General features: G+C 55.6%; 1 protein-coding gene across 4 annotated transcripts in view; it reads left to right on the forward strand.

Moving 5' to 3' along the window:
- Cux1 (cut like homeobox 1) overlaps nt 1–11,810 on the forward strand; it is a 349,043-nt gene extending 337,233 nt beyond the window's left edge. For all 4 annotated transcript variants that reach the window (XM_074075680.1, XM_074075679.1, XM_074075678.1 and 1 more), the window contains exons 15-23: nt 2,623–2,750; nt 3,556–3,622; nt 4,178–4,290; nt 6,935–7,051; nt 8,605–8,688; nt 9,162–9,218; nt 9,727–9,807; nt 10,545–10,609; nt 10,956–11,810. In XM_074075680.1, coding sequence (XP_073931781.1) covers nt 2,623–2,750; nt 3,556–3,622; nt 4,178–4,290; nt 6,935–7,051; nt 8,605–8,688; nt 9,162–9,218; nt 9,727–9,807; nt 10,545–10,609; nt 10,956–11,025 — 782 coding nt within the window. In that variant the 3' untranslated portion in view covers nt 11,026–11,810. The remainder of the gene's footprint in view (nt 1–2,622; nt 2,751–3,555; nt 3,623–4,177; nt 4,291–6,934; nt 7,052–8,604; nt 8,689–9,161; nt 9,219–9,726; nt 9,808–10,544; nt 10,610–10,955) is intronic.
- The last annotated feature ends 89 nt before the right edge of the window (nt 11,811–11,899 follow it).

The following is an 11,899-nucleotide window of genomic DNA, read 5'->3' on the forward strand; positions in this document are numbered from 1 at the left end:
TCCCCACCTGGGAGAGGAAAAATATGGGACCCACAACTTTCAACTGTGCCTTGCCCCAAGCTGGGCTCCCCAGGTCAGACAGCTGCCCCCGGGTCATAAAATTCCCAGAGGGCAAACCTAGGATTTAAGCTCAGTTCTGTAACATGCTACCTAAAGACCCCTCCTTGATGACACATGGCCACCCAGAGATGCCACCCCAACTCGGAGTGTGGATTCCTTCTTCCAGCAGAGGAAGTGGAGATGGCCACATTTTCTCTGAGCTGGGGTCTGTCACCAAGGTACCCACGTGGTTCCCTGGAGCTTTTGGTCCTCCCAGTGTAGAGTGATGGAGACCAGCATGAATCTGTTCACTGGTGAGATTCAGCCGGGCTCCAGGACACCCTGCCCCGCCCCCAACCCAGCCTCATCCATGGCCTCCCTGCCCTGCCTCTTCTCTGGGCCTCCTGGGCCACCATCCCAGCTGCCCATGCACACCAACCAGCCCTCGGCACCCCAGAGCCACCTCTTTCCCTTCCCAGACACTCAGCCCTGTCCCCAGAGCTCCCCTCAGAGTTGGTGACAGGACTGTCATGGTGACAGACAAGTCCTCAGGCCAGCTCACAGCCTGGCCAACAACAAGATGGCCTGGCCCAGTCTAAGACAGCTAAGAGTTGAGGGTCTGCTCCCAGGGCCCTTGCATGTGCATAATGTGATTGGTCAGCACTGGGAACCGTGTGCCCACCCCCCCAAGCAGCAGCCAGCCACTCCCCCACCTCCCCTGTGGCCACTGGCAAAGCCACACTGGGGCAGCCACAAACTGGTGGCTGATAAAACAAGCCAGCCAAGGAATGACCCAGCCCTCGAACAGGCTTTGGCACGGTTCCTGTACCACTTCCCGGAACAAGTGTTTGCTCTGTCTGGGCAGCAATCAGCTCTCTCGCCTCAGCCCTGTCCCTCTGGCCTCTGGACCCTCACCTGAACCTTGTCACAGATCTATCTGCCACTCCCACATGGGATCGGTCCCAATACCATTCTTGGACACTTTCCTGTTTGAGGCAGTTCCTAGAAACACCCAGTGCCAGAACTGAACCCATCCCCTCCCTCGGACCAGGCACCTCACCTCTGTTGATGTTACCCAAGGTCCCATTTGCTTTCTCTTGGTTTCCTCTCCCTACATCTCACCATTCCCATCCAATTGCCCCCTTGAGTGTGCGCAGTCCAGCAGAGCCACACCCCAGCCCTGTCACTCACAGCCCTCCTTCTGTAGCCTGGCCCTGTCCTCAGATCCATCCCCTGCCCCATCCCCACCTGCCTGCAGGGAACATCTGAGGGTTTGAGGGACAAGGTCTCTTGGGGACCTAAGCAGTGGACACTGGTGTGGGAAAGGCTGGGAGGCCCAGGTGGGAAGACTGCAATTTTTCACCTATAAGTCGGGAACCATCTTGTCTTACTGTTGTGGGGTGCAGTGGACTCAGCATGCATTGCGCGCCAGGAACAGGGCAGTGGGATGAGACTGGCTTGTCGTTAGCCTAGGCACAGAGTCCACCAGGCCGTGCCACTGGGTGGTTTCCCTGCCACAGCTCAGGCAGCAGCCTGTGGGCATTTCTGAAGCCACAGCTCCCCCTGGTGGCCATGCAGTCCACGCCCAAAGGACAGGACCTTGAGTGAGGTTTGTTGTCAATGGTTTACAAATGAGAGCCAGAGAGGGTGATTCTGCTGCCCAGAGTCACACAGCAATCAGAAATAGAGTCACACTCGGGTCCCGGCTTTTGGGCCACTTGTGTCAGGGCTCAGGCTGGAGAATTTCCAGTCTCCCACCCTCCTGCAAGGCAAGAAAGTCTCCAAACTTTCAAATTAGCTTGAGTTTGCCTGGTTACAGAGATGACCCCTGGCCCTTGGGTAGGGGAGAAAGGGACGGAGCTATGGGTCAGGGGACTCCAGAGAGTCATCCCCATCACTGCCACTGCTTCTGGAGACTTGTGGGGTGTGTCATGCGGGTCTTGGATCAGTTCCAAAGATGGGAGCCCTTCCCCACCTGCCCCCATTGCACTCACCCTGCCCTTCTCATTCCCTCCTGCCTCTGGCTCCCCAGTCATGACTGCAGGGCATGAGCCCTGGGAGAAATCTGGGGCTCGCAGGTGTAATCCCAGCTGCTCGGGAGGGAGGCAGAGACAGAAGGATCGTGGCCCGAAGCCAGCCTGGGCAGTTATTTGAGACCCTACCTGAAAGATAAACTAAAGGCAAAATCGTTAGGGGTGCGGCTCAAGAGGTTCTGAGTTCAATCCCCAGTGAAAGAAAGGAAATGAAGGAGGGAGGGAGGGAAGGAGGGAAGGAAGGAAGCTGGGACTCCTTGCCCTGCTTGACAGAGGCACAGTGAGACCAAAAAGAGAAAGGGGCCATCCAGGGTCACCTAGGAGGTCTTGGGCAGAGCCAGGGCACACCTGATTCTAAATTTTGTGCTTTCCTACCTCCTTCTTGGGGCCAGGAGTGCCCCGGAGACCCTGTGGTGTCCTCTTGTACAGTGTTAGGCAGAAAGGAAGCAGACAGCGTTCTCGTGGCACTTCCACTTCCAGACTGTGGGTTGACAGGGTGCAAGGGTCCCCCCAACAACTCTGATGGCCGCCTCTCTTCCTTTCACCCCAGGGCGTTGTGCGGAGCTGCAAGTCCACATTAACGAGGTCATGGCCACTGCTGCCGAGCAGAGGGAGCTGATCGCCCGCCTAGAGCAGGACCTCAGCACCATCCAGTCCATCCAGAGGCCCGATGCTGAGGTGAGCCCTCCTGTCCCCTGGTTCTGCCACCTACCCAGTGTCCTTGAACACTCAGCCCTTTGGCCTGGCCCACCTCATGTGGCAGGAGGATCACAATTTGAAACCAGCCCGGGCAAATAGTTTGTGAGACCCTGCCTCGACAAAACTCATCACAACAAAAGGGCTGGTGGAGTGGCTCAAGGGGTAGGCCCTGAGTTCAAACCCCAGTACAAAAAAAAAAAAAGAAAGGACACACTGACCTACTGATCTCCCAGGCTGGCAGCCAGCATTGGCGTGTCCCTCTCCAAAGCCCAGAGGCACTGTCCCCTGTGTCCTTTGGGTATCCTTGAGCACTCCAAGTGGACCACTGTCCTCCAGCTGGGGATGCCAGACCCCAGGGCAGAAAGCTCAGAGCTCCCTCCCTCTGGCACAGAGCATCCTGTGTGCAGGTGCCAGCTTGTTCCTCTGCCTGATAGCTGTGGGCACCAGCAAGGCCAAGATCAAGACCTGGCTCACAGCCCAAGGCTGCAAGGCCCTAAAACCAAAGAACACTGGAGCCTGAGGACCCTCATAGGCATCCCATCACCCACTCTCATCTTATAAATGACAGTCCCAGGTCATGTGGCAGTCTGCCTGTGGGCCCTGGTGACCCTCTGATGCATGTCGGGGCACCATGGCCAGGTGAGAGCCCAGATGCTGGACTCCAGCCTCAGGAGCAACTCGGGGTCCAGCCCTTGCACCATCCCCATCCCCAGTTTGCTTGGCCACCCTCAAGGGTCCGTTCGTGCCAGCAGTGAGGAAGGGCCATCTTTTCTCCTACCTGCAGGGTGCTGCTGAGCAAGGCCTGGAGAAGATTCCAGGACCCATCAAGGAGGCCACCGCCCTGTTCTATGGTGAGAGGGGACTGGCCCACATCCACCCAGGGAGTGAGGCCTGGGGGGAGCAGGCCTAGACCCCCCCAGAGAGCACTGTCCCCCAGAGAGGGACAGGGCACCCCGGCAACACAGCAGCAGCCTTCACAGCAGAGGGTCGTCCCCTCCCTGACACCTGAGCACCCAGCACCAGAGGGGAGATGGCCTCTTGGTACTGAGGCCAAAGCCAAGCCAGGGTATGATGGGGGGCTGCCCATGGCTCCCCAGATCCCCCGGGGCTCAGTCCGACAGACACAGGGTCTCACATCCGAGTTTAAAGCCATGGGAAGCCCGCCCTGGGGCTTGGATCTCTGGCAGTGTACACAGTGAGCAGTCCGCTGTCTCAGGCCTTGTACAGTCAGCCCTCCCGAGGCTGCCCTGGCTGTCCCTTTCCTGTCACCAACCTGCTCAGTGGCACCAGGTGACCAGACACTGTGGCACTGGGCCAGCTATCCCACAAGGCTGGGGGCCATGCTACCAGCCCCAAGGCTGGGCTCTGAGTCCTGGTACCCCAAGCCACTCTCTGCTACTTCCTAGGACCCTCAGCCCCAGTCAGCGGCACTCTCCCTGAGGGCCATGTCGATTCACTGCTGTCAATCATCTCCAGCCAGAGGGAGCGCTTCCGTGCCCGGAACCAGGAGCTAGAGGCCGTGAGTCCCATCCTCCTGTCCCCTGAGGACATAGTGCAAGGAAGACAAGCTTGGGAGAGAAAACTGTGTCACTGACCCTAAACAGCAGTAGGGTTAGATTTGTCCTCTACAATCAGGGAGAGCTTCTTGGAGGCTTTTGCCATGTTGGGTCTTAAAAAAAGAAAAATCAGGGGCTCAAAGTAGAAAACACGGGCTCAATCCAGGGTTTGCAGGAAGGAGGCCTAGGGCACGAGATGCAAAGGTGCCAGGCTGAGACATCCACAAAGGTTTTATGCAGGGGAGGGACACTGCAACAGAGAAGGAAGCCAGTGTAGGGCAGAAGGCTGCCCAGCAGATAATTGGGCAACTGTTCCCATCATCCAGGAAGTAACACCTAAATCAGATGGGGTCTAGGGAAGTAGGAAGATTGGGGGGATTGTAACCCTCAGAAAGATGAACCTCAGGACTACATCCAGGAGTTCCATGGGGTTATGGAGCAAAGATCTGGTGTCTGCTGAGGGCCCAGCAGGGCCATCCTGAGGGACCAGTGAGGAAGGGCCTCCCTGCCCCACAAATAGCCAGTCCAGCCCTTGGCCTAGCACTGCTAGACACTGTGGACCTCAGAGGAGGTGCCACCCCTGGGGGGCAGGTGGGGCTTGTTGACAGCAGCCATTGCACCAGCAGGAGGTATGTAGCCCCAAAGAGGGCAGAACAGGAAATGAGCATCAGAGGTCCTGGGAGGGCATGGAAGGACAAGGAACAAGAGATGGCCAGCCAGTCACAAAAGCCAAGGCCAGCAGGTCCCCGTGGAGGTGTGGACACTGGATGTAGCAGTACATGGAGACTGGGTCACCTGGAGGTGACACTGTCCTGGCCCTGGGGGCTTTGCTGATCACACACACACACACAGCCAGGCCACGGATCCCCCATCACCCATCACACTCCTAAGGAGAACACAGTAGAAAGTCTTCCACCCTTTCTTGCAGGGCTCAGGCCAGGCCCAGCGACAAAGGCGGCTCCGATCCACAGGACCCTCTGTGGGCTGGGCTGTGTGGATCGAGGTTGTGTAAGAGGGCCGCTCCTCTGTGCAGGCAGTGGACTGCAGTAGTCCTCCTGTGGCATACTATGTAGCCTCTAAAACAAAGTCTGCAAAGCCAGGAGTCAAGTGTGGTGGCTTTCATTCACTGTGTACTTTTTTGTACTGCTAAAATTTTGAATTGTATGAAGGAAACATCCACTCAAACAATTGAATAAGTTGAAAAATGAGATCCCATTTCTACTTGGCCCTAGATTGGCAAACATTGCAATCACACTGTGGCCAGTGTGTAGCACACACCTGTAATCTCAGCACTCAGTAGACTGAAGCAGAGGAGGATCACAAATTCCACGCCAGCCTGGGCTACATAATGAGACCCTGAGTGATTCCATTTGTCTGAAATATCCAGAATAGCAAATCCAGAAAGGTGGAACTGATGGTTGCCAGAAGAGAGGGAGGAATGGCTGGTGGAAGGTTTGGGATTTTTTTTATTTGGGGGTGATTCAATCCCAGAATTAAATAGTGAATGGTTGTACATTGTGAATATGCTAAAGATGACTGAAGTGTACATTTAAGGATGGTGGTGTTTATGCCATGTGAATTACAACCTTAATATTAACAGGCTGGGAACATGGCTCAGTGGCAGAGCACTTGCCTAGCAAGTGCAAGGCCCTGGGTTCCATCCCAGCATCACAATATTAGCAATTTTTTTTTTTTGGCAATAATAGGGATTGAACTCAGGGCCTACCCCTTGAGCCACTCCACCAGCCCTTTTTTTGTGAAGGGTTTTTTGGAGATAGGGTCTCTCAAACTATTTGCCTGAGCTAGCTTCGAATTGCGATCCTCCTGATCTCTGCCTCCTGAGTAGCTGGGCTTACAGGCGGGAGCCATCGGCGCTTGGCAGCAACAATATTTTAAAGACTGATAATAGTTTTCCAGCACTGTGACAGAATACCTGAGGTAAACAACTTAAAACACAAAAGGTTTCTTGTGGCTCAGTTTTAGAAGTTTCAGTTCATGTTGTTGGGCCTGTGATAAGGCAAAACATTATGACTGAAGCATGTGGCAGCCAGAGGGAAGGGAGGAAGAGGGGGGTACTCTTCAAGGTCACACCCCCAGTGATGGAACTTTCTCCCACTAATCCCTACCTCCTAAAGGTTCCACCACCTCCCAAATAGCACCACAGGGTACAGCACTGGTGGCTCGTGCCTGTAATCCCAGCCACTCAGGAGGCAAAGATCAGGAGGACCAAGGTTCAAAGCCACCCTGGGCAAATAGTTCTCAAGACCCTATCTTGAAAATACCCATCACAAAAAAGGTGATGTGGAGTGGTTCAAGTGGTAGAGCACCTGCTATCAAGCATGAGGCCTTGAGTTCAAATCCCACTGCCACTAAAAAGTAATAATAAATCCAAGTCATAACAAATATAAAAGCCAAACCTGAAGAAACCATGACTTCTGCCTGGGATGGGCCCTGGGAGGGGAAGGGACTTCCCAGAGGGGACAACTTTGAATAGAGCCTAGCAGAACAAGGAGGCCACAGATGCAGAAGGGGCCCCAGGGCAGATGGAGCAGCACTCATGACAACATGGAGGCCTCGCCCCTCCCCTCTGTCCGGCCACACCCACAGGAGAGCCGCCTGGCCCAGCACACCATCCAAGCCCTGCAGAGCGAGCTGGACAGCCTGCGTGCAGACAATGTCAAACTTTTTGAGAAGATCAAGTTCCTGCAGAGCTACCCTGGTCGGGTGAGTGCCCTTCCCAGCTCCCTAGTCTCAGCCCAGGGCTCCCACATGTGGACATGTGGACAGATGCCGGTCAGGACACCAGAGGCAGGAGGGCTGGAAGCAGGTCGGTCTTGGACCTGTTGGTCAGCACTGGGCCTGGGGGACCCCCAAGGCCACACCCCACTTTGTCAGCTGTTCTTCCCCAGAGTGGAACCCCATAGAAGCTCCTTCCCAGAGCCAGCCAGGAGGTGGCAAGGTATAGCAAGAGTCGAGGAGGACTGATTGAGCAATGGTTTGTGAAAATGGGGGTGATCCACCAGCCAGCCCCAACATCTGAGAACATAACCATGGAAACACTGAACATGCTGGGTATATGAACATACCAGTTCAGCCTAGGGAACTGGTATGTTTTAAACATATATTTAAAAAAAAAAAAAAAGCCAGGCACTGGTGGCTCACGCCTGTAATCCCACTACTCAGGAGGCAGAGATCAGGAGGATCACTGGTTGAAGCCAGCCTGGGGAAATAGTTCATGAGATCCTATTTTGAAATAAACCTAACACAAAAAATTGGGCCAATGGAGTGGCTTAAGGTGACGGCCTTGAGTTCAAACCCCAGTACTGCAAAAGAAGGGAGGGAGGAAGGAAGAAGGGAGGGAGGGAGGGAGGGAGGGAGAGAGGAAGGAAGAAGGGAGGAAGGAAGAAGGGAGGGAGGGAGGAAGGAAGGAAAGAAGGAAAGGAAGGAAGGAAGGAAGGAAGGAAGGAACAGCTGGGCGTGGTGGTGGCAGCTACTTGGGAGGCAGAGGTAGGAGGATTGCGGTCCAAAGGCCAGCCCCCAGGCAAAAGTGCAAGAACCTATCTGAAAAACAACTAAAAGTGAAAGGGCTGGGGATGTGGCTCAAGTGATAGAGTGTTTGCATAACAAGTATGAGGCCCTGAGTTCAAACCCCAGTACTGGAAGAAAAATACATATACAGAATGTAAGCTGGTATTCCAAAACCACTCAAGACAAGGAAGTAGAAACCCAGTCCACTCCTTTGTCCCTGGCTTCTCTCAGCCCCAGACCTCCCAGGGTCCATCGCTTGCAAGTAAATCCCTACTGTGACGGGAGGGACACAGAATGGGTGGTTAAAGAAGAAGAAACTGTGACACTCATGGCAGGGAACACCCCCTCATCCAACCAAGATCAACTCTCCATCTGCACCGCTCCCAGCTGGAGCAGCTCTCCACCACCAGAGGGCGCCCGAACTCCGCAAACCAGTGCCGCTCCGCGTGGCTGAGGTGTCAGTCTCCAGTGTGTCCGCCTGCTCCCCATGGACCCCATGGACCCCCTCCAAGCCGGGCTTGGTGGCATGTGCCTGTGGTCCCACCTACTCAGAGGAGCTAAGGCAGGAGGATTGCTTGAGCTCAGGAGTTTACAGCCATCTGAAGAACAAAAAAATCTTACCCCAACCCCCAGCCCAGCCCCACTGCCTTGTTCCAGATGAGGAAACTGAGGCTCCACTGTAATGCTGTCAGGGCCTTCCTGTGGGGTCCCTGGTGACTGACTGGGTCTCTCCTCCTCCCCCTGCACAGGATGGTGGCAGTGATGACACGGAAATGCGATACTCGTCCCAGTATGAGGAGCGCCTAGACCCCTTCTCCTCCTTCAGCAAGCGGGTGTGTGAGCTAACCTCGGGCAGAGGCAGAGCAGTGGTCCTATTCACGTGGCCTAAGCCACCCTCATGTGCTTGTCCACCTGGCCTCTCGTTACACCAGGAGTCACCAAGGGTGGCCTCCTCCATGATGAGTGTGAACAGTGATCAGTACATTTTGGGGGGGGCTCCCAGTGTCATGTGATCAGTGATGCCCTTCCCAATCCACCCCCGCCCCGGAGGCTGCACACTTTTCCCATAGGTAGAATGGGCCCCTGGAGGGGCTGTAAGGATGCTGGGGAGCTGGGAAGGTCACACTGAGTGGGGCTGGGCAACTACAGTGGCTCCTGGGGTTCTGTAGTGGGAACAGCGAAGCCAAACAGCACATACAGGGCCGGCCCCCCGCCCCCCACCCCCCACCCCCCACCCCCATCTGTTCCTCTGATTGTGGAGCCCTTTGGGGTCTTTTCTTCATTGCCCCCCACACTCCCCTTTCAGGAGCGGCAGAGGAAGTACTTGAGTCTGAGCCCCTGGGATAAGGCCACGCTTAGCATGGTGAGTCCCCATCCCTGTGCCTACCTGGGACAAGCCTGAGCTTCTGTCTCTAAAGCACCCCATCACTTGCCTCTAACACCACGTGGAAAAGCCCCAGAGACCACAGGACCCCTCCCAGGCCCTGCCAAGAATAGCTGTGTGTAGACCAGGTGTCGTGGTTCACATCTGTAATCCCAGCTATTCTGTAGGTAAAGGAAGTTCTAGGCCCAGAAAAATTAGCAAGACCCTGTCTCAAAAACAAAATATAAACAAAAATACTGGGGGCATGGCTCAAGTGGCAGAACACTAAGAAGGAAGGGATGAAGGGGGGGAGGGGATCTGTCCCAGCCCCCTGCATCCTCTGGGACATTGGCATCGATTCTGGAGTTGGCCTGCAGAGGGCGCCATTGATTAGAAATCCTGCAGCGCAGCTACCTCCACCTGTATCACAGAGGCAAGGAGTTCCCCCACCCCAGCAGCCCTCCCCTCCACTCCCCTTGGGCCCGCCCCATCCCTGTGTGCTCCCCAGGGACGTCTGGTTCTCTCCAACAAGATGGCCCGCACCATCGGCTTCTTCTACACGCTGTTCCTGCACTGCCTGGTCTTTCTGGTGAGTGGCCAGAGGGCAGCCAGGGATGCACCCTGCTTCCCAGCCACCAGGGCAGCAGCACCCTGTTACTGCGGCCTGGCTCTTGGGCCTTTCCCAAGCCACACCCTCAGCTCCAGGCCACTTCTTTCCCCTTCAAAGGCCTCTGCCCACCTAGGGATAAGCAAACAGCACCCCACATCAGGCCCTCTGGGAGAAGGCTGAACCGACCACCTTCAGGCACCCAGACCTAAAGGGGGTTGGTGGAAAGAAAGGCTGCCATGGAAACCTGAGGCAGAGAGGGGCAGGTCGCCCAGCGGACATCCAGATGGACTGCACAGAAATCTGGGACTGCATCTCCTCGGGGCAGACGGACATTATAGTCAATGGTCAAGGATATCCCAGGGACACAGAGGACTGGTGATATCTTCATGTCCACCTAGTGGGGGAAGAAGAGGTGTGGACTGTGGTATAGATGGCCCCAGTCTCAGGGATCTGCGCCCCCAGCTTGACATAGTCCCTAGGCTGGGCTCCTGCTCTGTCCCCAGTGCTCCAAGGCTCCTGGTCTTGTCAGTGCCCCCACAATGTTGAGGATGTACCTCTGATCTGGGCTCATCAGGAGTGTCTCTAAGGCCCATCTGCCCTAAGACCTGTGCCACAGGAAACTTTCTATCCCTGGGACCAGGCCCAGGAGCTATAGGTGGCTGCAGCAGTGGCCATGAGGCAGGGCGGGCAGCTCACAGTGTCTTATGTCTGACTAGGTCCTCTACAAGCTGGCATGGAGCGAGAGTGTGGAGAGAGACTGTGCTGCCACATGCGCCAAGAAGTGAGGATCCTCCCAGGGGAACCCCATGACCCCAAACTCAGTCCCCAGCCCCCCTGCAACACCAAGCACCTGCGTTATGATTTGCCCCGTCTGTGACACTGTTACGTCCAATTCTGAATGTGGTTGATTCAGTCTGGATTTCCCAACAAATTTGTCGGCACCTGGTTTCTGGCATCCCACCCACCCTTACTCCCCTGGGATCTCCCCTCTGCACACCCCAAAAGGGCACAAGGCCTCTACCACAGTCCCCATCCTGGTCTGTCCAGCCCCCACCTGTCATGGGGTTTGTTGTGCCCCACCCCCACCCCATTCACACTTCTCTCCTTTTTTACACTTGGTCCCCCAGGTTCGCTGACCACCTGCACAAGTTCCATGAGAATGACAACGGGGCAGCAGCCGGTGACTTATGGCAGTGACACTTGGGTCCTCCCTGGACAATGATGGCTGCACCTTCTATCCCTGCTTAATCCGCTGCTTCAAATGACAGTCCTTCCCACAGAATCCCCCCATGGAAACTGTCCCTGTCCTTGGCACAACAGCTGACAGAGGTCCCAGGTCCTTTGAGGTCACAGCATATCAGGGCCCCTAGGTCCAGACAGCCCCCCGGTGCCCAGCCCCCTCAGGTTCCACCTCAGGCTGATCACCTGGCCTGGGCTCTACCCACAGCCAGACCTCTAGCCCTGGTGGCAGAGAGCCCTGTCTGTGACACTGTCACCACCAATTTTGACCGTGGTTGATCCAGTCTGGACTTCTCAAGCCTATCTGCACCTGGGCTCTGGCATCTTACCACACCTACTCCCCTGGGATCTCCTGCATACCCCAAAAGGGTACAAGGCTCTTCCTTCCAGGCCTACAGGCTTTACTTACAGTCCGCTGGCCTGCCTGTCACAACCCTACCCCATTAGATATAACCTTGTTTGCTTACCTCCCCACCCAGTCCCAACCCCAAAGGGTCTGACAGTTTCTACAAACCCCCCACCCCCCAGTAGCACATGATTTTTGCTTGCTTCTCTGGCAAGGTATTATTTTGAGTTCTAGATAAGGAAGTATCCAGGTCTCCAGCACCTCTCCATCAAACAGAACCAGCCATGGACCATCCTAACGGGGCTACCTCTCAGTGCTCCTAGAGGACCTTCCTGAGTTAGATTTGCCCTTGCGCGTTCAGCTTTGCATGTTTAGAATAAAGTAGTGTTGCAGCCAAGCTAGTGTTCCACGAGCTGTGATTCCTGAACTCAGGGACACTGAGGGTTCGGGAGACCAGTGGGCCCCCAAGGAGCTAGGCTGGGCCAC

Source organism: Castor canadensis, chromosome 6 (assembly GCF_047511655.1).
Source record: "Castor canadensis chromosome 6, mCasCan1.hap1v2, whole genome shotgun sequence".
Taxonomy (NCBI): domain Eukaryota; kingdom Metazoa; phylum Chordata; class Mammalia; order Rodentia; family Castoridae; genus Castor; species Castor canadensis.